General features: G+C 38.5%; 1 protein-coding gene across 2 annotated transcripts in view; it reads left to right on the top strand.

Annotated features, from left to right (window-relative positions):
- Positions 1 to 24,387, top strand: part of LOC126253289 (nucleotide exchange factor SIL1) — a 129,728-nt gene that overhangs the window by 36,883 nt on the left and 68,458 nt on the right. The window contains exons 1-4 of one of the 2 annotated variants that reach the window (XM_049954516.1): positions 3,871 to 4,008; positions 10,550 to 10,773; positions 21,817 to 22,052; positions 23,915 to 24,230. In XM_049954516.1, coding sequence (XP_049810473.1) covers positions 3,912 to 4,008; positions 10,550 to 10,773; positions 21,817 to 22,052; positions 23,915 to 24,230 — 873 coding nt within the window. In that variant the 5' untranslated portion in view covers positions 3,871 to 3,911. Of the gene's footprint in view, positions 1 to 3,870; positions 4,009 to 10,549; positions 10,774 to 21,816; positions 22,053 to 23,914; positions 24,231 to 24,387 lie in introns of those variants that run through there. The other variant, XM_049954515.1, reaches the window with a different exon arrangement.

Below are 24,387 nucleotides of genomic sequence, written 5' to 3'. Positions count from 1 at the left end.
GTCTTTTTACCTATTTGATTCTCTGCTGCCTTCACTATTTCATCCCTCAAAGCTACCCATTCTTCTTCTACTGTATTTCTTTCCCCCCATTCCTGTCAATTGTTCCCTTATGCTCTCCCTGAAACTCTGTACAACCTCTGGTTTAGTCAGTTTATCCAGGTCCAATCTCCTTAAATTCCCTCCTTTTTGCAGTTTCTTCAGTTTTAATCTTCCACATCATATCGATAAAATAATTATGAAAATGATCTATGGAATATGACAAAAACTAAACTAAACTTCAAGATGAAGAAGCTTGCGCAGGATAGGGTAGCATGGAGAATTGCATCAAACCAGTCTCTGGACTGAAGACCACAACAACAATAACAATCCCTTTCTCTGTACTGAGACTGTTGATAAGGTCAGACTTGTTTGTAGCTGCAGTGTCTACAATATTTTCTTTATGTGTGAATTGTTAAACTACTTGGTCAAGACAGTTTTTGGAAGAAGTGTTCAGAACTACTTTACAGGAAAGTCTATCAATATCACTTGCAATGAATCCGCAGATGTGCCAGTCTATACTCAATAGATTAAAGTTGCCTCCAACCAATTTTTGTATGATTGGGGTATTACTGCACTACTGATCATTGACATTGTTTGAACAATTCTACAACTCAGAGTGCAATAAAGCTCCACTTCTGGAACTTGGGAAAGCGAGCTTGGTTCACATTGAGGCTGCTTCGTGGATTAATGAGGGGGACGAGTTGGTCAGCCTGGATGGAGTTTTTAGGCAGTTTTCCACGTTCCTCTAGGTGAATATCGGTCTGATACCGAAGTTCCATCTTGGACACATGCTAAGCAAACATTTGCAAAACATTCTCACATTTGTACATTGGGTTAACTCTAGATGCTGACCGGCAGGGGCAAATAATAGACTATTGACTGTAGAAGTTTAGTCTCTTCAAACCCTTAATCAGCTGCATCTGATACTGAAACTGTTATGGTGGAATGAGGAGCCTGGTAAAAACATTCGATGATTAACTTGAGTTCACCTAGACAAGTTAGCTGGGTCCAGATAACTTCACTGTCAGACTCAATTTCAACCTCAATAGACATAAGGTTTTTGACAATTGCAATGAATACTCCGTCCTATGATTTATAATCTGTCTTCTCCGTTGTGTGTTCCATGTCTCTCTAAGTACTCTGGTGTGCAAAACTTAAGCACAAAATTAACTTTCACATGATGTGTCACTGCCAAGTAATGTAGTTCGATGAAACTTGGACTATACATAGAAAGAACTACTACAGTATATTACAGAAGGGAACTGAAACAAATATGCAATGAGACAAACAGAAATGACACTTTCATTCAAAGACAATAATTATACTGAAGTCACTACAATTTACGATAGTTCCCTGAAACACCTCTGTGCAGTCCACATGCAGCTGTGAAGCCTGAGATTGTGTGCCTTGCAGTCCTGTTAAAGGTGGTTGCAATTGCACCCAATGTTTGACTTGGATCCCGTCTAGCCTGTTGCACAATACATATATCAGTCATCTGCTACTATAGTTGACTGTGGTCAACCACCTCCTCCCCTTTAGGCAGCAGTGCCTGTCATTTGGAATGCTCGCCATGCATGTGAAACACTGTTGTGAGAAATACCATACTTCTGGAAACACCAGTCACCTTTGTCCTTCTACCAGTTTTTCAATGATTCTTCCTCATGCGAAGTCATCCAGATGTGTTTCCAGGCCAAGTTGTACTGAAGACCACCACCACAGCATGCTGTAAATGTTCACTCATTGACACACCCTGTCTTTTCCTGTTTCTTCAACTGCCACATGTTGTGGTGCTACCCCCATATGGTGCTACAGTCACGTTTTCACACCATGTGATGTCCAGCTCTTTGCATGACTGGAAGAACGCTGACAACATGCTCCCACTCTTCAATTGGCTTCCACCAAATAGTTAAATGGTATCAGAAGTTTCACTTAAATGTTAAGTTACTTTACCCAGGTCATCCTTGAGTTTTGTAGAGCAATGTATTTCAGAGTTTTATACTCCAGTTTTTATCCAGTTCGTGGTTTTGAGTATGATTTGAGTTTGACAACTTTCTTGTAGGATGGTAAATTCAGGGATTTTGTTCCAAGTGTGAGCATTCATCAGAGGACCTTAAACTGTAGACTAGCCTAAAAAAATGCTTTCCTCGTGTACTCAGCTAGCTGAGTAACTTCTTCCTCTGTGTAGTGCATCCCTGATCTATTTAGGAGAACCCCACAGTTCTCTAACCCGTAATGCAGGTTCAGAAATCTGCAGCCAAGTAGTCTCTAGTTCAGACCCTCCACTTAGCTCCAGACCAGCACTTCTGCTAGCTGCATGTAGGAACTGAGGGTGACCTCAGAACCCAAGTGACAAGAGTGACTGGTGCCAACATGAGCCACAATTTGCTGAAGACTGCAACCTCCATCCTCAGTAGCTGCAGGTAGGGCCTCCTCCACATTTCGGATGCAGCACTCAAGCAGACATACTGAGCACACATTGGATTTATTTTCAGTACTGAACACTATTTCCCTCTAGTGCTCTGTAATGTGTTCTACATTGAAGCTCTGAATAATGAAAAAACCATTTCCCCCATGCTCCTATTTCTACATCTTGAAGGAGGTGGCCTTTCTCCATTGTTAAGGTGAATGGAATGTCAGACAGCAAGTCCTGACATTCATCATCCGTCTCAAATGATGCGAACTGGTTACAACCTGCAGAGGTCATTGGCAAAACAAGTGACACAAGAGTGTCCCATGCAATGTACCAGTTTCTGCACCTTTGTTACATCTAGAGGCAGCAGCCTTCAGGTAGCTAACTGTAGCCAACAGCACCTTCAGCTGCTTGCGAACTGTGGGCTGTTCTTCCTGCAATTGCACAATAAGCATGCTCCCTGCTAATACTAAAATTTGAAAGAAAACAGTAAATAAATAAACATTAACCCTGTTGTCTTTTAGATGCAAATATGCACTACCAGATGTTTTAAAATTTACAACTGCCAGCTACTAGAAAGCACTGACCCTATCACTGAACGACAAGGAAATACTGACTCAGCTAAGCTGAATATATTGAACTGTTTTAATACGACAAAGTGACATGTTCTTGCTTGAAAATGACAGGTACAGTTGCTAAACGTATCAAAGTTCTTTTTTGAGCATGTAATTGTTTTTGATTGGTCATACCTTTCACTCCAAGAATCTCCAAGTTGGTAAACACTGATCACTTTATATTTGCACAAAGATGGTAAATAATAACCACAGCTTGATCTCTGGTGCATATTTCAAACTAATTTTGCTATTTTGTTAACATAATTGCTAGTTGCACCACAGTGATCAGGAATCCATTCCTGAACAATGTGCTTCCCATCAGCAGTCCCTTCAGTATGATTTTGACCTACGAAAATAATCTTTAAAGACTTTAAAAAGTAGTTCGAAAACTGTAACGTTTGCTGATGACACAAGCACAGTAATCAAGGACCGAAATCAAACTTTCCAGAAGCTGCTCAGGTGAGAGCTGAACAGGCATTCAACTGTTTCATTGTATCTATTTTAAGTCTTAATCTCACAAAGTTTCATGATATACAGTTTTGGAGAACCAAGGAAGTCTTGCTTGCACTAGAAGTTAACATTAATGGTCATACATTAAATGAAACATGCTGTGTGAAACTCATTAGGCTCCAACTTGAAAGCAGTTTAAAATATAGTCAGCACTTACTTGTGTATTTCAAATTGTAATACCAGGAAAGATAGAAAATAATGAAATTTTACTTGTTGTTTGCATACAGGGGGTGAAACTTAGTAAACAGAGTTGCTATCTCTGGCAGCGACAATGGCACTAACCCAGCTGAGAATTGAGCTGGACCGAGCTTGGGTGACAGATATGGGTGTGTCATACCATGCTGCTTCAACTCGTGCCAGAGTTTGTCAATTGTCGTGAATTGCGATGGTGGCATCCCATTTTTTTGACAGCCCATGACCAGATGTTTTCAAAAGGTGAGATATCTGGAGAACGTACTGGCCAAGGCAACAGTCCAACACTCACTGCATGAAGGTACATCATGACAGGGGCATCATATAATCGTACATCATGACAGGGGCATCATATAATCTTGCATTATCTTGTTGAAATATAACTTCCCTGAGACCTCAGAGTTAGGGCGCAATCTTTGGCTGTAAAACATCAGAAATGTAATGGTTGCTGTCCAAGTTATTGGCTGTGGGAACCAGAGGTGATCATGTCGTGTACCTAATGGCTTCCCATAAGGTCATGCAAGGTGCTGAGCATGGTATGATGATGATGAAGAATGCTATCTGGCAATGGTCATTCTCCTCTGAGCCTCCACACACACTCTTTGTCTATTGTGATGCCACACGCACAACTGGGACTCATCTGAGGGGTGGGGGGTGGGGGGAACATTGTGTCACTTTTGTGTCCGGTTTTCTCATTGGGTGCACCACCACTAGCCCACCTTTCTCTGCTGCTGCAGTAAGAGAAGCTGCAACAATGGCCACTTTGCTGATAAACCATGGTGCTCCAGTCGCACTGTCCATGTGGATACCTGTCTTACTAAAGACTACCTCATTTCCTGACTGGAGGTACTTGACTTGAACATCAGATCCTGCATGGCCAAGTGACCAATAAGTATGTCCTCTTTGGATGCTAGTCATGTAGGACTATTGACATACTGCATAGCACTGACTGTGGCCCTCCTTAACCCACCGATTCCATATTTGCATCACCGTCATGGGATACAGACCATTGTGAGCAGCAGTGTCACCAAAAGATAAACTGCAATCTTGACACGGGGCGACCTTGTTGCTATTGAATTGCGACACGTGGCGGTAGACATTTTTCCTTCTTGTTTGAGACATAAACATGGTCTTCCCATAAATAACCAAATTTCAGATGTGATTTCTGACTGGAAACTACTGCATAACCTTTTATTATATGCAGTAGATAGACTTACTCCTAATTACTTTGTGCAGTTCTGCTGAAACACTAACCATTTGCATATCCAAGTGTGTGGTATGCTTAATACCAGTTTGACATTCGTTGCATGCTGCCTTCATGGTGTTGCACTTTTGCGACTAGCAATATCAATTAAGTATTTATTCAGTGGAGGGAAGTTTGAAGAATATCATAAAAAGTAGATAGCCATACAGCTTGCAGAGATCTCTGACACGTATTTCTTACACTCACTTTTTAAGTACATTTTCTCCTTAATACTTTTTGTAGCTGACATTGAAAATCAGTTTCAGTTGAACTGTGATTTGCGCTATCAATATACAAGATGCAAAAATAATTTTCCAGTAGACTTCACTCATTTATCTAGATTAAAAGTGAAGTTTTGAGGTCTGATGTAGAGGTATTCAACAAACTTCCATCAAACACAAAGAAAGAAATCAGAATCCCTCCTCCATGCTTTAGGGGGGTGGGGCTTATCAATCTTCTGACTGGTTGCATGTAGCCTTCCTCTAATTCTTTTCTGTGTTAACATCTTCATCTCAGAGTAACACTTGGGCCTAAAGTCTTTAACTATTTGTTGAATATATTTCAATCATTGTCTTCTTCTACAGTTTTTACCCTCTACAGCTCCCTCAAGTACCAATGAAAGTTATTCCTTGTTGTCTTTAACGCATGTCCTGTCAACCTGTTCCATCTACTTGTCAATGTTTCCCACATCTCTCTCTCCTCACTGACTCTGCAGACAACCCTATAATCTCTTATCATATCAGTCCACCTAATTTTCAACACCCTTCTATACCGCATCATCTCAAATGCATCTCTTCACTTCTTTTTTGGTTTTCCCACAGTCTATGAAGGACTTGCGTAGAATTCAGTGATCCAAACATACATTCTCAGAAATGTCTTCTGTACATTAAGGCCAATGTTTGATACAATAGACTCCTTTTGGTCAAGAATGCCCTCTTTGCTTGTGATAGTCTTTTTTTTATGTTTTTTTATGCCCTCTGTGTATTATCCATGGTGTGTAATTTTGCTTCCAAGGTAGCAGAATTCCTTCACTTCATCTATGTCCTGGCTTCCCATTTTGATATTAAGTTATATAATCACTAATCTCATTTTTGCTATTCTTCATTGCTTTTGTCTTTCCTCAGTTTACTGTTGGCCATATTCTATGCTCATTGGACTGTTAATTCCACTCAGCAGGCCCTGCAACTCTTCCTCACTATCACTGAGGATAGCAGTGTCATCAGTAAACCTTATCGTTGATATCCTTTCGATTTAATTGTGTTTCTAAATCTGTATTTTATTTCTATGATTGCTTCTTTGATGTACAGACTGAGCAGTAGAGGAGAAATACTGCGTCACTGTCTCTCACCCTTTTTAATCTGATTACTTCATTCTTGGTCTAGTTACCTGTTTGGATAACCATGCAAGTTAAAGCGTATATTACCTATTTTTCCTTTCAGCGTACACCAATTTTCCTGAGAATTCCAAATATCTGGTATCATTTTAAATTTTTGAATGCTTTTTCTAGGTCATCAAATCCTTGCAAAGTATCTTGATTTTTCTTAAGTCTTGCATCCATTATCAAATGTAACATGAGAACTGCCTCTCTAGTGCCTTTACCTTTCCTGACTCCAAGTTGATTGTCATCTAAAAGATCTTCATTATTCTTGTAAGCAACTTGGATGCATGGGCTCTTAAGCTGCTTGTGCAGTAGTTTGTGCACTTATGTGTCCTTACTATGGTCAGTATTGTATGGATGACAGTCTTCCAAAAGTATGAAGTTCAGATTCATAGATTCTACCAACCAGCTTGAATAGTCATTTGGTTACCACTTCCCAAGTGATTTTAGAAATTCCATAGGAATGTTTTGTATGTACCCTACCTTATATCATGACAAGTTGTCCGAGGGTCTGTTAAATTCTGACTCTAACACAGGAGCCCCTGTGTTTTCAATATGACTTCAATATCTTCTTCTTGTCACACCATCAGCCAGTTCCTCCCCCTAGTAGAGGCCGTCATTGTACTCTGTTCACCCATCTGTTCACTCTACCGCATTTAACAGTGGAATTTCCACTGCACCTTTAATGTAGAAGCTTTTGCGTTTGATTTCACCAAAGGTTGTTTCTAGTTTCCTGTGTTAGTCCAGTCATTTGGTAGTTTATGAGGAAAGTTTTCACTAGAAGAAAGTTTTCCAGGAGTTTTAAAAATTGGTGTTTTCATAGATTTCAGTGTTGTAATTTTGAATTTTTCCTTTGTCATCTTGTATCTTTTCTTCACGCCATCATATGGAAAAAAATGATGCACAAAAACATGTTTTTTACAGTATCTCCTTTCTCAATCTTTTATGATGAAAATCGATGTGTAATAAATGAAACTACAGAAAATTTCCTATAAATTATGTGGTAACCTTTTTTGCAAGAAATGAATACTTAAGCGTAAGAGGATCACAAAGTCTGTGCCAACATGTATTCTGGGCAAAAAAACTCATTTCTGTACCATCAATGAGGTACAGTGGTGCAGTTTTTTTGTGGTATCCCCATCAGGCATAATCCACATGTAATGCAATATTACAAAATTTAATGCTTCCTCCTGTGCTTCCCTATCGTTTTATTTGAACTTCCTTTTTGTTGTTTATTACATTGTGCAACCATTGACATGTTTGAGATGTTCCACAACTGCTTGACCCCAGTCTTCATTATGAATTCTAGTGAGTTCTGAAATGCTGTTTTTCATTGACAATTTATGCATGGTATACACCATATTTGATCTCCCAATAAGAATACTGTGGTAGTGGATTGCGGTTGTGGATGGGAAAATGAGACACCATTTCCCCTTTGCAAAGATGCAGAGATTAATTTCTCATTATTACAGCATTTTTGACACACATCGTGAACCAGTATCGGACTCAGTCATTTCAAGAGTTTGCCCCAGTTGTCTTTTCTTTGAACACTTGACTTACGAAATGTCTCCAGTTCTTTTTGATTCTCTTCAGTCACCTTACTTCCTGGCAATGAAATTTATTTTAAAGCAGTTCATTTCCTTAGAAACCATGGCCCTGAAATGCAAACGACACAGAAGAATGATAAACTCATACTGATGATTCAGGCACAGAGTATTTCAGCTCTGTTGGCAGAATTTTGTAGAAGGATGCACCGCAACACTAAGCTACATGTTCCTTGACACATGCAGCTTGTCCCTCTAAACTTGTGGCAAGAAAGGTTGTTGCATAAATTACAGGAAATTTTCAATAGTTTAATTTATTACATGACTGTTTCATCATAAAGTGCATCAGAAATATTGTCAAAAAACTGTTTTGGCGCACCATTTTTGCAGTGTTGTGGTATGAGTGGCAAAGATGCAAGGTGGCAAAGTGAAAAATCAAAAACAGCACATCAAAATCTATAAAAATACCAATTTTCAAAACTATCGGAAAACTTTACAGGTAACCTGCGTTTTCTGTTAACAACATGGCAAGTTGAAGTGTTCAGTGTAGTGCTGCATGTCAAGTACCAGTGTGTTGTGGAAGGGTCTCTGTATTATAGATATAGATAACTATTTACTTGAAAAAAAAAAATACCAATTTAACCAAGTAAGTATAAACTGGGAGGAATCTGAAAAGTTCTCAGAATGGAATAGAAAGAAACTACTTCCCTCAGTGAAACTTATTTATTTTTCAATGTAGTCTTCCTGTACACAAGTGCACTTGGCCCAGTAGTATTCAGATGCCTTGATACTATCTCAAAAATTAGATTCCTCCAGGCCTGCAACTTCGGTTATCAGTTCTTTGTCTAAACAGAAACTCCATCCACTGAGGAAAATTTTTCACTTGGAGAGTAGATGGAAGTCTGATGGAGCCAAATTAGGTGAATAAGGTGGTCGTGGCAACAATTCATATCTTAGTTTGTGTTTATCTGCCATGGCAATGACACTTATGTGTGAGCAGGCATTGTCTTGATGAACGATTATTTCCTTTCTTGCCAAAACTTGGCTTTTTTCATGTATCTTTTGCTGTAGTTGGTCCAGGTGGTTAGCGTATAATTGTCTCGTAATTGCTTGATCAGTGGAAAGGCGATCTGTCACCAGGATCCCATTTGCGTCTCAGTAAACTGATGCTGTGACCTTTCCAGCCGACTGTATTGCCTTAGCTTTCTTTTTTGGTGGTGAATCAGCATGTACCCACTATTTTGACAGTTGTTTTGTCTATGGAGTGTAATAGCAGTCAGAAACTGGCACAAAAAATCTTGGTGGTTGCTCTGAAAATGGGTCAAATACTGTTTTGACATTTCCATTATAATATATTTCTTATCCTTTATTAAGAGTTGTGGTGCCCATATAGCAGATAATTTTCTTATATCCAACTCCACTGTCAAAATGTGATATGGTCATCCAAATGATATCCCTACAGCTTCAGCAATGTCTCACACTTTGTCGGCGATCCTCCACAACTATTTTATGGAATATTGCAATAATTTCTCGGGTCATGGCATATCTAGGCCAACCACTATATGAATCATCATCTAAGCTGTTCCAACCAAATTTAAACTCATTTGTCTACAAGGCAAGAGTTGAATCGAAGGAGCAAAGTACCCCAGTGTGTTCTGAAAATTGGCATGAATTTCCTTTGTTTTCACCCCTTCCTTTACAGAGTACTTAATCACTGCTCAAATCTCTGTCCCCCCCCCCCCCCCCGCCCCAATCTTCACAAATCACTACATGGAAACAACAACAACAAAAGATATTCACACCAAATATATTTATCCGGAGCATTGATGCATCATATGTTTACTGCTAAGGATGACCTATTGTTACACAGGAACCTTGTCGCACTAGTGCTGACATCTGGTGTTGATTATGCAGAGTTTTTGAGCTGCTTTCATTCTGGTAGGAGATGCACACCAGCTATTCCATGTGATGAAGAAGCAGCAGTCTGTTTTCAAAATAGCAAGCTATCCTTCTAATTAGCTAGCGTAAGCACAAATAGTAAGCGGTGTATATGTTGAGTTTCTTTTCTATGATCTGCCTGCCTTTGTTAGCGTATATCTTAATTCATTCCACACCACAGAATGTTCTTCGTAATGGGATCTATAGAATACTATGAATGAGTGAAAGAATGTGAATCTTAAATTTTAAATTTACATCAATAGTTGAAGTATCATTTTTTTAATTACAAAGTTACACATCCAGATTGCTGAGAACCTTTAAGCAAACATCTTCAACATTAAAGTGCTCACTATATGTCAGGGAATTGTTAAGCAGCTGAAACACTACAATTGTTTCACTTCATCTGTCAATACTAAATAAAGGTGGAAACTTATAATGTTGAGTTTTTATACCTAGCACAATGTTTTGTCGTACATGACATTATTTCTTCTTCTTCTTCTTCTTCTCTTCTCTTTTCTCTCTCTCTCTCTCTCTCTCTCTCTCTCTCTCTCTCTCTCTCTCGCCAAAAAGGAGGACTGTTCTTATAAATACTTGTCATGTTTCAGAATACACCATGTATCCATCTGCACAATACATATGCCACCAGGTAACTCTTTAGTATTTTATTTTCTTTCATTCCAGGCCAGTCTGTACCAAGTGGGCTTCATGTGAGACTAAATCTGGAGACAGGAGAGACAGAAGCGAAACTTCTTGATCCAAGTGAGAGACCAGGGGCTACTGCTGTTGCACCTGTATATGATGAAGCAGCTAAGGATGAAAACTCCGATATTACCGAAAATAAAGAACGAATTAGGGAGTCTATTTTGAATATAGAAAGTGTTGAAGATTCTATAACAACAGAAGAGGTTATTGTCCATTCTAAAAGTTGTTCTCAATTCTTGATTTTTCATTTAAATCCATGCTGTCCATCAGTGTGCTCCTCTGACCATTTGCACCAGTTATTTATTTCTCATATCAGAAAGTCCCAAACGTCACTACAGCTATTCTAAAGATATCTTGGTTTTGCACCTCTTCCAGTTGTACAATCATTGTTGTGATATTCATGTACCATAGCGTTGCTATGTTCTGTTTTTCTTTCATTCAGCATCATTCATTCTTTGGATACGGCCATAAAAACCAACTCTGTGGTGGCCCATTGTGTCTGTAATTTAAATTTATGCCAGACCCGGATTCGAACTTGGGTCTCTTGTGAAATGCCACAAGGAATGAGGATAATTGACAAGGGACATTACATTAGTAGTTTGCGGATAATTAGAGAATTTGGGTCTGATGGGAGACGTGCCTGGGTAGTGGTGACCACTATGTCCAGATGGCACATCTGCCTAGTAAGCAGGGGACCTGTGTTTGAATCCTGGCCTAGCACAAATTTTCAATTTTCTCCATTGATTTAAAACAGTACCCATTCATAGAAAATGTCTGTAATTTCTTTGTGTCTTAATTCATAGTGGCTGCTGGATCAAAATTGTGTCTGTTTCTTTGGACACATCTGCAAGAACAGACACAACAAATACAAGATGTGTTCAAAATGTAAGGAGACTTTCTATTTGTATGAAAAAAAATGTTTGTTTATTCATCAGTATTCATGTTGTCCCCTTCAAAGTAATCCCCGTCAGGTACAATACACTCGTGCCAACGCTTCTTCCGATCCTTGAAGCAATTCTCATAAGCACTTTTTGCTACAGCCTTGAAAACTTCCAGCAATGCAGTTTTTAGTTCCTCAAACATTGAAAATCTTCATCTGTTCATAGGTCTCTTCAGTTTTGGGAACAGGAAAAAGTCACAGGGGACCAAATCCAGTGAATATGGTGGCTGAGGCATGATTGTCGTGTTGTTTTTGGCCAAAAAATCTTATACAAGCGATGATGAATGAGCAGGTGCATTGTCATGATGCAAAAGCAACGAATTGTTTTTCCACAATTCTGGACTTTTTTGCATATTGCTTCTTGCAAGTGGGGCATAACATCAAGGTAATACTCTTTATTGGCCGTACAACCTTGAGGCAAAAATTCATGATGCACTACACCATGGTAATTGAAAAAAACAGTGAGCAAAACTTTGACATTTGATCGAACTTGCTTTTTTCGGTCTTGGCTCTCCAGGATGCTTCCATTGAGACAATTGGGCTTTGGTTTCAGCATCATAACCATAAACCCATCTTTTGTCACCAGTTATGACCATTTTTAGCAAATCAGGATCATCATTGGCATTGAAATTTCCTGGCAGATTAAAGCTGTGTGCCGGACCAAGACTTGAACTCGGGACCTATGCCTTTTGCTGTCAAGTGCTCTACCAACTGAGCTACCCAAGCATGACTCATGACCTGTCCTCACAGCTTCAGTTCTGCTAGTACCTTGTCTCCTACCTTCCAAACCTCACAGAAGCCCTTCTGCAAACCTTGCAGAACTAGAACTCCTGGAAGAAAGGATATTGCGGAGACATGGCTTTGCCATAGCCTGGTGATGTTTCCAGAATGAGATTTTCACTCTGCAGTGGAGTGTGCGCTGATATGAAACATTATAGCAGATTAAAACTGTGTGCCAGACTGAGACTTGAACTCAGGACCTTTGCCTTTCGCGGACAAGTGCTCTGCCAACATTGACGTCATTCAAAGAGCTCCTGAGCGGTGCTCATGTGATGGTTCTTCTGATAAAAAGAAGTTTTGGAACAAACTTCACTGACGCATGTCAAAACGTGAAAAAATTGCATGACACAAGCTGACCAATATACCAACATCCTCAGCAACTTCTCTTATGGTAATTCAATGATTTTCGAAGACAATTTCCTTTACAGCTACGATGTTATCATCTGTTGTTGATATGCTGGGGCATCCAGAGCGAGGTTTGTCGTTGGCATCTTCACGGCCATCTTGGAAGAGCTTGTACCACTTGTACACCCCTTTTTTACTTAGAGCAGACTCACTGTATGCCACTGTCAACATTTCAAGTGTTTCAGAGCACTGTATTCCATTTTTCACACAAAACTTGATGCAAATTGTTTGCTCCTTCTTCTTCTTCTTCTTCTTTTTTTTTTTTCTTTTCTTTTTTTTTTTTTTTTTAAAAAACGAAAATCACCGAACACACTAAAATACTTCTAACCTTTCTATCTGTCAAAAACAAACGAAGTATGCTGTACTCTTAAAACTGTGTACATATGTTCAGGACATGTGTGCTAACATAACAAAGAAAAGAAAAGAAAAATAGGTAATCAAATGTATGTTGCCCACGCAATTTGAAAAGTCACGTTACTTTTCAAGCAGCCCTCGTATATATGCACATTTGTTTTATGACAGAGTTGTTATGATGCATTTCAGTTTTCATTGAAAAGCACTTTTTATTGTAAATGGTACATACAGTGTGTAGAGCTGTTTCCTTTTTTCTGGCTACTGCTTTGAAGGCATTTTTATCTAGCCCTTTAGCTGTAATCCATTGTCCAGATATTGACAGATAGACCCACATTTTCCGTATCTGGTGTTTCATTAGCGTGTATTGACCTTGATATCAGACATTATTTCTGCTTTTCCAAAACATAGTTGTAAACCCGTTATTCTGCTACATCTTTCAGTACATGAATTTGTTCGTTTGCCATTTCAAAATCTTCTGTCATTATGGCTGCATCATCCACATAAACTAAACAGCCTATTCCCACACCATTCTTTTCAGTCCAAATGCCTGAAAGGTATACACAAGTTCTGAAGTTTTAATTCCTTGCGCCATTCTTGTATTATTTTTTCAACAAATAATTGAAAAAGAACGGTAAGTCTCCATCTCTTGGGCAACCTCCTGTTATGACTTCAAGGAGTTTACAGACACATCCTTGAAATTTTACTTTGGACTTTGTGTTAGTCAGTAGAAAGAGAACCACTGCTCAGAATGATGTCAAATTTGAACAACATGTTTTTGGCACAGGAGGAAACACCATGGAACAAAAACATAATTGAACAAAATTTTACCAATAATGGAACTGTAAGTGTGTTAATGTAAATGGGGATGGCTACAAATCGGAGATGAATCACAGTATAACAGGTGTGGTCTGAGTTGCACATTACCCTGCTCCAACTGTTCAGTGTGCATGACTGCACAAGTTCGGCAGTCAACAGTTGTTAGTTAGATAAGCCCCATCCACTAAGGCAAGATTGTACCACATCAGATGGGAAAAAATGGTTTTCAACTGTCATGAGACCAAAAACTGCATCAAAAGCAAAATGAGATCAGTTTTTAATTGCCCCGGGAACAAAAACTGCATAAAAGGCAAAACAACATTGATTGTTAATGGTTCTGTGACCGAAAACTAGAGAAAAAACAAAAATGTATCTGTTTCTAATTGTTGTGAGACTGATGCAACACATGTACATTAAGCTGTCCGTTGTTTCCTGTCACAACTGGAAATCAAGAAACAGCATGTCCCACAACAGATCGAAGTGTCTCGGGGGTCACATTCAGAATGTGTTGTACAAGGCGTGCTTCAATTCAGCTACATTCATAGTTGGAGCACTGAACATGATCTGGGTGGCCAGGCTGCAAGGAAATGATGGCTGTTAAATCTAGCATTTCCAAAATGCCTCTGCAGCAGCCACTTCATTGGCTATGCAATGTGCAGAGGAGAGCCATCTTGCATAAAAATGCAGAGATCCATGCTGTTGAAGGGTTGGAATGACATTGCTGTGCAAACAACATTCGTAGCATTTACCAGTGACCGAGAACCGCAGGACTCATCTCCTTGAGAAAAAAAAAAGTGTCCCTATAATAAACAATGCTGTCAACCTGCACCACACAGTCACCTATGCAGAGTGAAGTGGTACTGGTGGAGACGTGTGCGAATTCCCATGTTTTGAAATTCTGCATATTGACATGTTCTTGGTGATGGAAATGGGCTTCGTCTGTCCACAACATACTCCATTGCCATTCATTGTCCACTTCCATGTGAGCAAGAAATTCCAGAGTGAACATTTGTCTTGCTGGCAGGTCAGCAGGAAGCAGCTCCTTGGTTGATTATGTATGGATAGCAATGCAGAATTTTTCGCAGGATTTTATGCACCAAGCTCGCGAGCATGTCCAATGTTCAGGCAGTTTCCTGTGGACTACATGTTTGTGCACCACCACTTGACCCCTCCTGCAGTGCTGTGGCCACATATTTGACAGTCATTGGATCAAGTGCTTTCCTCATTCTCCCACACTGTACTTCAGAAGAACCTATCATTTCGAATTTTGTAATCATTTTCTCCAGACCCCAGCAGATGTCAGACCAATGCCTATTTTCATGCCCTTGAGTGTCCAGAACTTCTGCAGGACTACTCGCACACAGCCACTGTTCTTGTAAAGAGTGTTACCAGCATCATGCGATCCTTCATGGAGACAGTCAGACTGGGCATCTCGGATGCAAACTGAGCAACATCTGCGTGCTGTATGTCTGTTGGTGCACATATTCTGACACTTAAAGTGCCATCAGTTGGTGAAATTTTCAATAAATTTTTTTTTGGTCCATGGTGTTTCTCCTTTCATCAATAATATGCTCTTTTCTAATTTGATGTCATTCAGAACAGTAGTTCTCTTTTTACAGCATTTTGTAACTGGAACATTAATTATGAATAAAATTTAATAGTGTAGTAATTTCAAGAGAGCATTTCAGCCTTGGTCAACTACGTATACTTTCCCGAATCATCACACAACTGTTATTCTGTATTTGAAGTACTGAGAGAGTACCTCAAGGTAGGCCTAATCTTTGATGATTTTTGTTATTGTGTTTTCATTTTGCTACATATTCATTGATATTATATATATAATCTTGAAAGTGACTTCACTGTCCTACCTCAATTTCTGAATTCTGATAGTTTCTTCTTTACATATGTGGGAAGCACCAGTTACAGACAACTAGTCAAGAGACATAATATTTCTTTGGTCGACCAGCAGAATAGTGTTTACTGGTTTATTCTTTGTGAGTTTCTTCAGTTAGTTCTTTATTTGTCTGTTTGTCAAGTGATAATATTCTGTTGTAATCAGTAAAATAAATGCACTGTTATTACACTGTATTCTATAAGTGTGTGTTTTGTAGACTATGCTATGAGAAATACTTATAAAATGGTGACCCCGAAAGCAAAAAAGAAAACAGCAAATTGAAGCATAGCGCAAAGTGAGATGGTGACTTCAGGTGATGGTGATGGTTGAGACCGGGTGGAAGAACAACTTTTATGCTTACAGGAGGAGCTAGAGAAAGACAAAGGAACTGCGAAGTCCAGCATGTCCGCCAAACTGACGATGAAAACTTAAATGCAAAAGTTCCTGCTGGAGAAGCCCATGCTTTAGTTTGCAATGTTAGAGCTAGTATTTATGCGGAACAGTGTCACAAATAACTATACAAAGTTAGCAGTGGCAGTTAATAGCATAGGGGCTCAAGCAGTGGAGACAGTATTGCATGTCATTTTGAAGTCTCCTACATACAGTCAGTATCAGCATTTGAGACATGTTGATCCAGCACATGGGGAAATCTTTAGACCAATGGATGCAGCAGGTTCTACAGTCAGAATAAATTAGCGACAATGCTTTCCGAATTCTGGTGGCACCTCCGGCATACTGTAAAGGAGGCAGCAATGTCAGATGAGATGCTGCTGCATTTGTGGCTCATGCAGCTGCCGCCGTCAGTGAAAATGGCTTTAGTCACTTGTGGGCAGGTCGACATTAGTTCTGTTGTGCCAACCGCTGACAAAGTACACCAGAAGTGGGGCAGACAGTTGCCTTAGCAATAACACAGGTAGCTGACAGCTGCAACCCAGCAGAAGCCATGGTTATATGACAGGAGCCAAGAAAGTCTGTCAATGAGCAGCTCCACATTCTAAAGCTACTGTTGGGCGCAATGCAGAAACAATTATCAGTTCTGGAATCGGACAGACGAGACAGCATGCAGAGTGGTAAAGTAGGGAGACATTCGCCTGGTTAAAACAAGCAAAGGCTATAGGGACAAGAGGCAGAGTATGTTGGTAAAAGCAATACATCCATCCACATGCAGACACCTGAGCAAGCTCCCCCACTCATGTTGTCCCATCGCTTGTAAGTGACGGACAGAAAGTCAGATTGATGTTACCTGGTTGATGGGCATCGCCACTGCACCTTGTTAGGAAGAGAGACGACAAATGGAGGCCCAGTGGGGATTATCGGATGTTGAATGCATGAAAACTACTGAACCGCGATCCCATACTTAACTTGCAAGATTTTATGAGCGCCTTTCAGACTATTTGAACACATCTGCGTGCCATATCGACTGAAAAATGCTGCCTAGATATGGCAAAGATTTGTAGATGTAGTTCAAAAGCCAGTATAGCATTCACAATCTGTCTGTGTGGGAACCCCCAGTCAGTTAGTTCTCAGTTTATCAGTTGTCAAGTGATAATTTGCTGTTGTATTCAGTAAAATAAATGGTTACTGCATGGTCCTGTGAGTGTCTGTTTTGTAGATTGTGCTGTGAGCAATACCTATACATCTTTACCATTTTTAATGTCACAACTGAAGTAATTAAGTTATTTAACTAGTTTAAATACTTCATCATGCAATTTTCATGCTCATGGGGTGTTTTTACTTTAAAAATCATAGTTTAATTTTTTCATTTTGGTGCCTGCAAATTATATTTTTTTACATATTCTGCCCAATGAGTAAATTCTTTTTTGTAAATTGTCATCTCTTACTGCCAAAAATGTCAGATTGTTTCTGTATAAGGGGCATGTTTAATAGTGTGCCAGTCTATCAAAACACCTGTGCCAAATTGGGCTTTCCATTCTTTTAATGCATAATCCAGGTACGTTTTAAGACTGTTGGTCATACACTGCACCCTTGCATGACCACCTTTGTTTTTTTTCAGTATAAGCTGAATTAATTTATCATTTTTGTTTTTTTTTCAACTTAAGCTGAATTAATTTACCATTTAAATCTTCATACAGGTTTCTCAAGGCATCTGTAAGATGTAAACGACAACCTCTTATTTCCATTATATTTAACAGTTTTTCTTCTATTAAAATTATCTACAGCTTTTATGTAGATTACGAAGCTAGATGATTTTCTTCTGTTAAGTTCTCATCATATTTAATTTTTTTGTTGCCACAAATACAGCAGTTGCTACTGCAGACTTTCTCTAACTAAAGCCCATTTCTTCATCACATAGCAGAAATTTGGATATAATTTACAGTACATTATTCAGATTTGTGGCATGTAATTTGCATGCAGTATCCAGCAGAATTGTCCACCCATAATTTACGCAGTTCTTATCACAATTACTATGGACTGTTGCCATACTTCGGCACTGTTAGTTTTCCAGCACATGGTAACATAATTGCAACACTCTGAGATGAGAGACCAAACCATAGCAGGTTAAAAGTTCCTTATTTATGCCATTTATGATAACATATTCGTTTTTAATATTAGCCATCATATGCAGTAGAGGGAGGAGTTTTTAAATCAGTATTTATTTATTTATTTGTTTAAGAAGCAGCCACTTGACTGTATGCTAATTAAATGTAACTCGAGTACTGAGTGCTGCGGGTTTTGAATCTGCGCCAGACGGCATGGGCCACGATTACCACTAGAGGTCTCTGCAGCCGTTGCGCCATAAGCCATGGCTGTGCGCGCTTCTGGCCCGTGTATAATGTGAGGGCGCCACTGTGGAGCACGTGGTCCCAGCAGCCAGTAGCGATGTACCCTATCCTGCCTGTCACTTAGCCAGGCAGTCTGATATTCGTGTGAGTCTCTCGATATCTTGCTTACAGACATCGTGTTTACTTTGTTTATTTCCTGTCCAAGTGGATGTTGTTGATTTCGTGAGGCTTTCGCTTGTGACCCCATTGCTTCTTGTGTGTTACTGTTCTTGGTGTCTTGCTCAGTCATCTGTCATTGTGTGTGTCCACCCTTTCTCGTTCGCCCATCTTGTTTGTTCGCGGGCCGCTCCCGTTCGGTCCCCTTTCATTCACGGCCACCCCACAACTGGAATGGTCGCAGTTACAACAATAACGATTCACATGTTCCTGTTTTTTAAGGCTTTTGTGGCTTCTTTTAGCACTTCCATGACAAGAGTGTCAGTTGCTTTCATGCCCCGTTTACACATTTTACAGAGAACTTCGCATTACAGTATTGAGTTTGCTTTACAAGACCCTAATAGTCTTATCACTTCTTTAAGCAATTTTACAGTTACCGTTGCACATTCCATAAAAGAAACATACCTCACAGGCAAACAAAGCACATAAGAACAAAACACAACAGTTATGTTTAAGACCTCATTGTTATTCACAGCTGACTGATAAACAGCAGCTGAGGTAGTAGAGTGATATGTCAACTGTGGACAGAACAGAAGATGGGACCAAACTTGTGCTCTGATCACTAATTGATTGTTGCTATGGTAGCTGTCCTGTTAACAACTGAAGATGTTAAACCTGTAACATGCATCTGCTGCAAATGAAAGTCACTCGTTGTGGCAGACCCCATATTTATTTTGGCATATCTGTCTGTTTTGTATTATAACCTGCAGTATGCCATTTCAAGGTAATGGCACAGTGAAGATTTATCACAAAACTCATCCTTATCACTAAATGTCATTTAATGATGCATCAACAATATAAGCCTTTATGAGAGACTTTCTACATCTTACCATTGTTATTGCATCCTGGGACTTTCTTAAGAATGCTATACAAGTATGTTTTGCAATATTCAAAGTTATTTATATTTCTGTCTGATTAGAAAGTGACTGAAATAAATATTTGGCTGTTTATTTCTGAATATGTGGTAACTTCTGAGTGTGTGGTTAGGCGGGGACCTAAGAACAACTTAAATAACCATGGGTGAAACAAGCAGCTTATTCTTCATTGTCACAAATATTTTGCTGTTTATTTCAGAATACATGGTGATTTCTGAGTGTGTAGTTAGGCAGGAATCTAAGAGTACAGCTTAAATTGCTGCAAGTTAGGTGAGCTGCAATGACATGTATATTCTTTGTTATAAACATTTAGCTGTTTGAGAAGAGGAGGAATGAGCATGTGCAAGGTGAAACGTGTCTTAAGCCACTTCAGTTTGGAGCAGATGGATATTATAGGTTTAACATCTTGTGTAAACAATTAGCTGTAAGTCACTTTGTTATTCTAATCCATGTAGCGTATAATGACCTTGTCTTCAGTAGTACATTAAAGCCTAATCTTCATTTCACCGTTCTTCACCATCATTGCCTTTTTTATTTTTTATTTTAACTGTGCAAGTTTGTTGTCCAATCTCTTTTGGGACATGCCTGTGTCACATGTCTTCGCTGAGCAAAAATACTTTGCCTCTTTTCATGTTTTTCCTTTTCGTATCACTCCTCCTTTTGCATATTGAATACCTCCAATATTACAAAGTAGTGATCAGATGCTGTAACATCATCAAGATACTTATGTGTCTCTTGCTTCACCATCCATTTTCCTGCTGATAATATAGTCCATAAGGGACATATATTGTGGGATATTGCATTTCTGAAAAAATGAGTTAGTTATTTTCAATCCATTGAAAGTCAAAAACTTTCTTGATACTTTTCCATTCTCATTAATAGTATGTCCTCCCATTCTTCTGCTATGTGTTGAATTGATAAATTTCCAATTAGTGCACTCTTATCTCAGAATGAAATTATCTATGACTTATTATTTTATTTACTTAGCATTTGTTGACGTACATTATAGACAACTTTGGATTCTTCTGCTTTATTTTTTTCAGCTGCACAGAACATAATCATTATTAGGCTCTTTCCATGCTCTTTTCATGTCAGAGGTAGTGTAAACAGGTACAGCCTTTTATTTTGTTTGCCCACTACATGTATATATGCTTCATTACCCTGTTACTTACTCTTCATGTTATACTGTCAAGAAATATTCCCCTAAATATTTGTTCCCTTGGCTTTTCTTCTTGTTATGGAAATTGGCATTACATATACATTACAAATACATTAGTTGGCTTCAGTATTAGTTAGAAATCCAGAATCACCAGTGATTCATCATGGTTTATTTATCTTCTGCGAGACCCTTCTGATATTGCAAGGCAGAGTATTGTAAGTAGTTTTAATGTCCCTGGACGATTTACAAACCCCCCTCAAATTCCAGATACAATTCATACTCTTAACAGAGGTAGAGCATTTCCTCTGACTACCAAATATTGACAGTATAGCAATAATAATTCTCCAGAGCCCTGTTCACTAAGCAGAGTACACTGATAGTTGGTCACATGGATTCTGGGCAATGGGTTTTGTGTTCACATCACCACCCTACTAGTACTCCTACAGTTTTTCTGTCATGTACATTGTTCTCTGCACTGAAACTGGGCATAGCTATCAGACTGTTCATATTGCTTATTCACTTGTACATTTTTACAGCTTTTTTAATCTTCCATCGTGCACGGTGTTCTCCAACCTGAGATCAGGTGTGGATATCAAGCTATTCAGGTTGCTTATTCACTTGCTTTTATCAGAACAGTACTAACAAGAAGGTTTCATTGATGTTGACTGTTTACAAATAACTGACAAAAAATTTTGATCAGCTGCACCTGATGGAAAATTAGATTCTATAATTTTTGAAATTTCCTGGTAGATTAAAACTGTGTGCCTGACCGAGACTCGAACTCGGGACCTTTGCCTTTCGCGGGCAAGAGCTCTACCGTCTGAGCTACCGAAGCACGACTCACAGCCGGTACTCACAGCTTTACTTCTGCCAGTATCTCGTCCCCTACCTTCCAAACTTTACAGAAGCTCTCCTCTATAATTTTTGTTCCATACTCCTGTGCAGAATTTTTAAACAGTACTTTTTGGCAAGAAATTTAGGGGTAAATTTTATTTTATGAGGTAGATATCAGTGTGATAGCAACATTCTGACAAAACAATTAGTGGATAACATTTATTTGCAGGACATTGAACGAGTGCGGAAGAGATTTAGATCCTATGATGAATTGAAAAAGAAATTTGAAGAATTAAACTTGAATATAAAAACTGATCTAGAATTATTGAATGAGTTGCTTGCAAAGTTCAGAGCAAGTGAACTGAAAGAGGATGAAGGTGAAGATGAATTAATAGCCATTTTGACTGATCTAGAATATATGGTGCACCAAGTGGACAATGCAAAGGAATTTGTTCAAGCAGGAGGGTGAGTACTTACTCTAAATTGGATAAAATTTCACGGAATTTTTTAATGAATTAATAGAAATCTATAATTTAAATTAAATAGTTTAAGAAATATTGTTACATAACAATAAGAATTAGTTTTTGGTTAGATTATCTCTGTCAATCTCTGTGCTTTCAGTGTGACACTTCTACCTGGTAAAAAGTATCAGCACATTATTGCAGTAAATAAATTATAGTATGCAATAAATTTTTATAAAGATGGCGGAGGCAGCAATGATGATGTGGTGTCTGCACAAATGGATAGTGAAAAAGGATCTTTAAAAAATGGATATCAAAGCAGTTCACTGAAATTGAATATGTCTATTTGCCCACAGCTGTTCATTTACTCTTGATTTAACTTTCTGCAGCCTGTTTTCCTTTTTTCCTTTGTTACACGTGGTTCCAAGAAGTGATATCCTTGTTGTAACTTCTGCTTAAATGGCTGAAACTGAATAAAATTTATTTTAAAATATGAAGATGAGTGTTCTGTCACCCACCAAGTTTATTTATCAGCAAAATTCTACATGTGTGTACAATCAGTGTTTGAAGGTTAACGAATCTAAGGACTCCAGAAGCACAAGTCACTGATGAAACAGTGCCGTGTGATGTACAGCTGTGACCAGCATATTCACGTGAATCATGAATAAGGTGTTATTTGGCAAAAAGCTTAACATTTGCTTGAAACATTAGATGTTCATGAACAAATTATTTAAAGAGTAATATCTCCCAAAATAGAAGTTGCTATGTTGTCTTCCCTTGTCACTGGTGTGCAAATGTGGTGTTTCAGTGAAGCGATTAAAACACAGGTAAAAAGCACAGATTTGAAAAAAAGCTGCATCTTTTTCATCGTATCCAGACTGCAGTAATCCAGTATCAGAAACTACAGCAATCACATTATCAAATGATCCAAAAGAAATATCATCTTCATAATCAAATCTGTGCCACACACGTTAAGCTGCTTATTATCTCAGTACAGAAAGTTAGTTGTTGATACTAAAATGAAGGCATATGATGAAATACTGATCATGTGGCATGATCTGTGGTTTGTCAATTTGAAAATTACTTGTGCTTCTGTAGGTTTTAAAAACATTAACCTTCAAACATCGATTGGACATGAATGCCCTATTTTTGCAGGTAAATGACTTTGATGGGTAGTAGAACACACATACATATCTGTATTTTGAAATCATTTTTATTTCATTTTAGCTTCTTGAGCTTGGATACTCCATTGTAAGACCTCTTGCTTCAGCATAAGTGTTAATTCTAAGATTATCAACGCCATTGTTCTATGTCTATTGACAGGCTGGTAATGCTATATGTGTTACGGTTTTTTCTATAACTGTACCTCTGTCTCTCTATTAGCAAACTGTAAAGGTTTTATGTATAGACATTGATTATTCACAGGATTCTTGGAATAAGGAGTAGTGGAGTGCATTTGCGTGGGAATAAAATCTGTTGGTTTTGATTTCTTATGGTTAGCACCTGTCATTATTGTTGACTTTTATCTAATGTAGTTCTGCTGGAGTAAACAGTAAACATCAGATGTTTATAAAGATGCATATATACATATGAATATGCATAGTAAAAAGTGATTCCATCAATAATAATAATAATAATAATAATAATAATAATAATAATAATAATAAACTAAATACATTTCATTTATTTTAGTCACAAATGTGTTAGAGCAGAAGAATAACCATCTGAAATAAATAATAAATCAAGCATATGATAATGAGCAAAGAAGTGCGATTATTTTTTTTGTTTGTTTGTTTGTGTGTGTGTGTGTTTTTTTTATTATTCCACAAAAATGATCACATGGCAAAACCTTCCCTTTGTTTTTAGGATTTTGGAGATACTGCCATTGCTGAATGCCACCTCTCCGCAACTACGTTCAGTCGCAGCACACTTATTGGGCTCAGCAGCGCAGAGCAATCCTAGAGTGCAGATAGCTCTGCTAGAGGCAGGTGCACTTACAGCACTCGTTCGTGCTGTTGCACTAGACACAGATCCCACAGTTCGTTCTCGTGCACTGTTTGCCTTATCTTGCCTTATTCGCAATTTTCCAATTGCTCAGGCACAGTTTGTAACTGAAGGAGGTTTGTCAGGCCTTGCAGAATTGTTTGCTGGTGGTGATAGCCATGACAAACTAAAACTCCAGGTATGTTTTGTGAATGTTAAAAACAGAAAAGTCATTGTTACAGAATTATTTTATCCTGGACCATGTAATCATAGTTGGTCTCCAGAAATTAATACACCTTTTACAGTCACAATATAACTAGTAAAAATATTTTATATCACAACTGTATAACTTGTAT

The sequence above is a fragment of the Schistocerca nitens genome, chromosome 4 (genome assembly GCF_023898315.1).
Source record: "Schistocerca nitens isolate TAMUIC-IGC-003100 chromosome 4, iqSchNite1.1, whole genome shotgun sequence".
Taxonomy (NCBI): domain Eukaryota; kingdom Metazoa; phylum Arthropoda; class Insecta; order Orthoptera; family Acrididae; genus Schistocerca; species Schistocerca nitens.
Note: the sequence above shows the minus strand (reverse complement) of the source record. Positions and strands in the feature narration are given on the sequence as shown.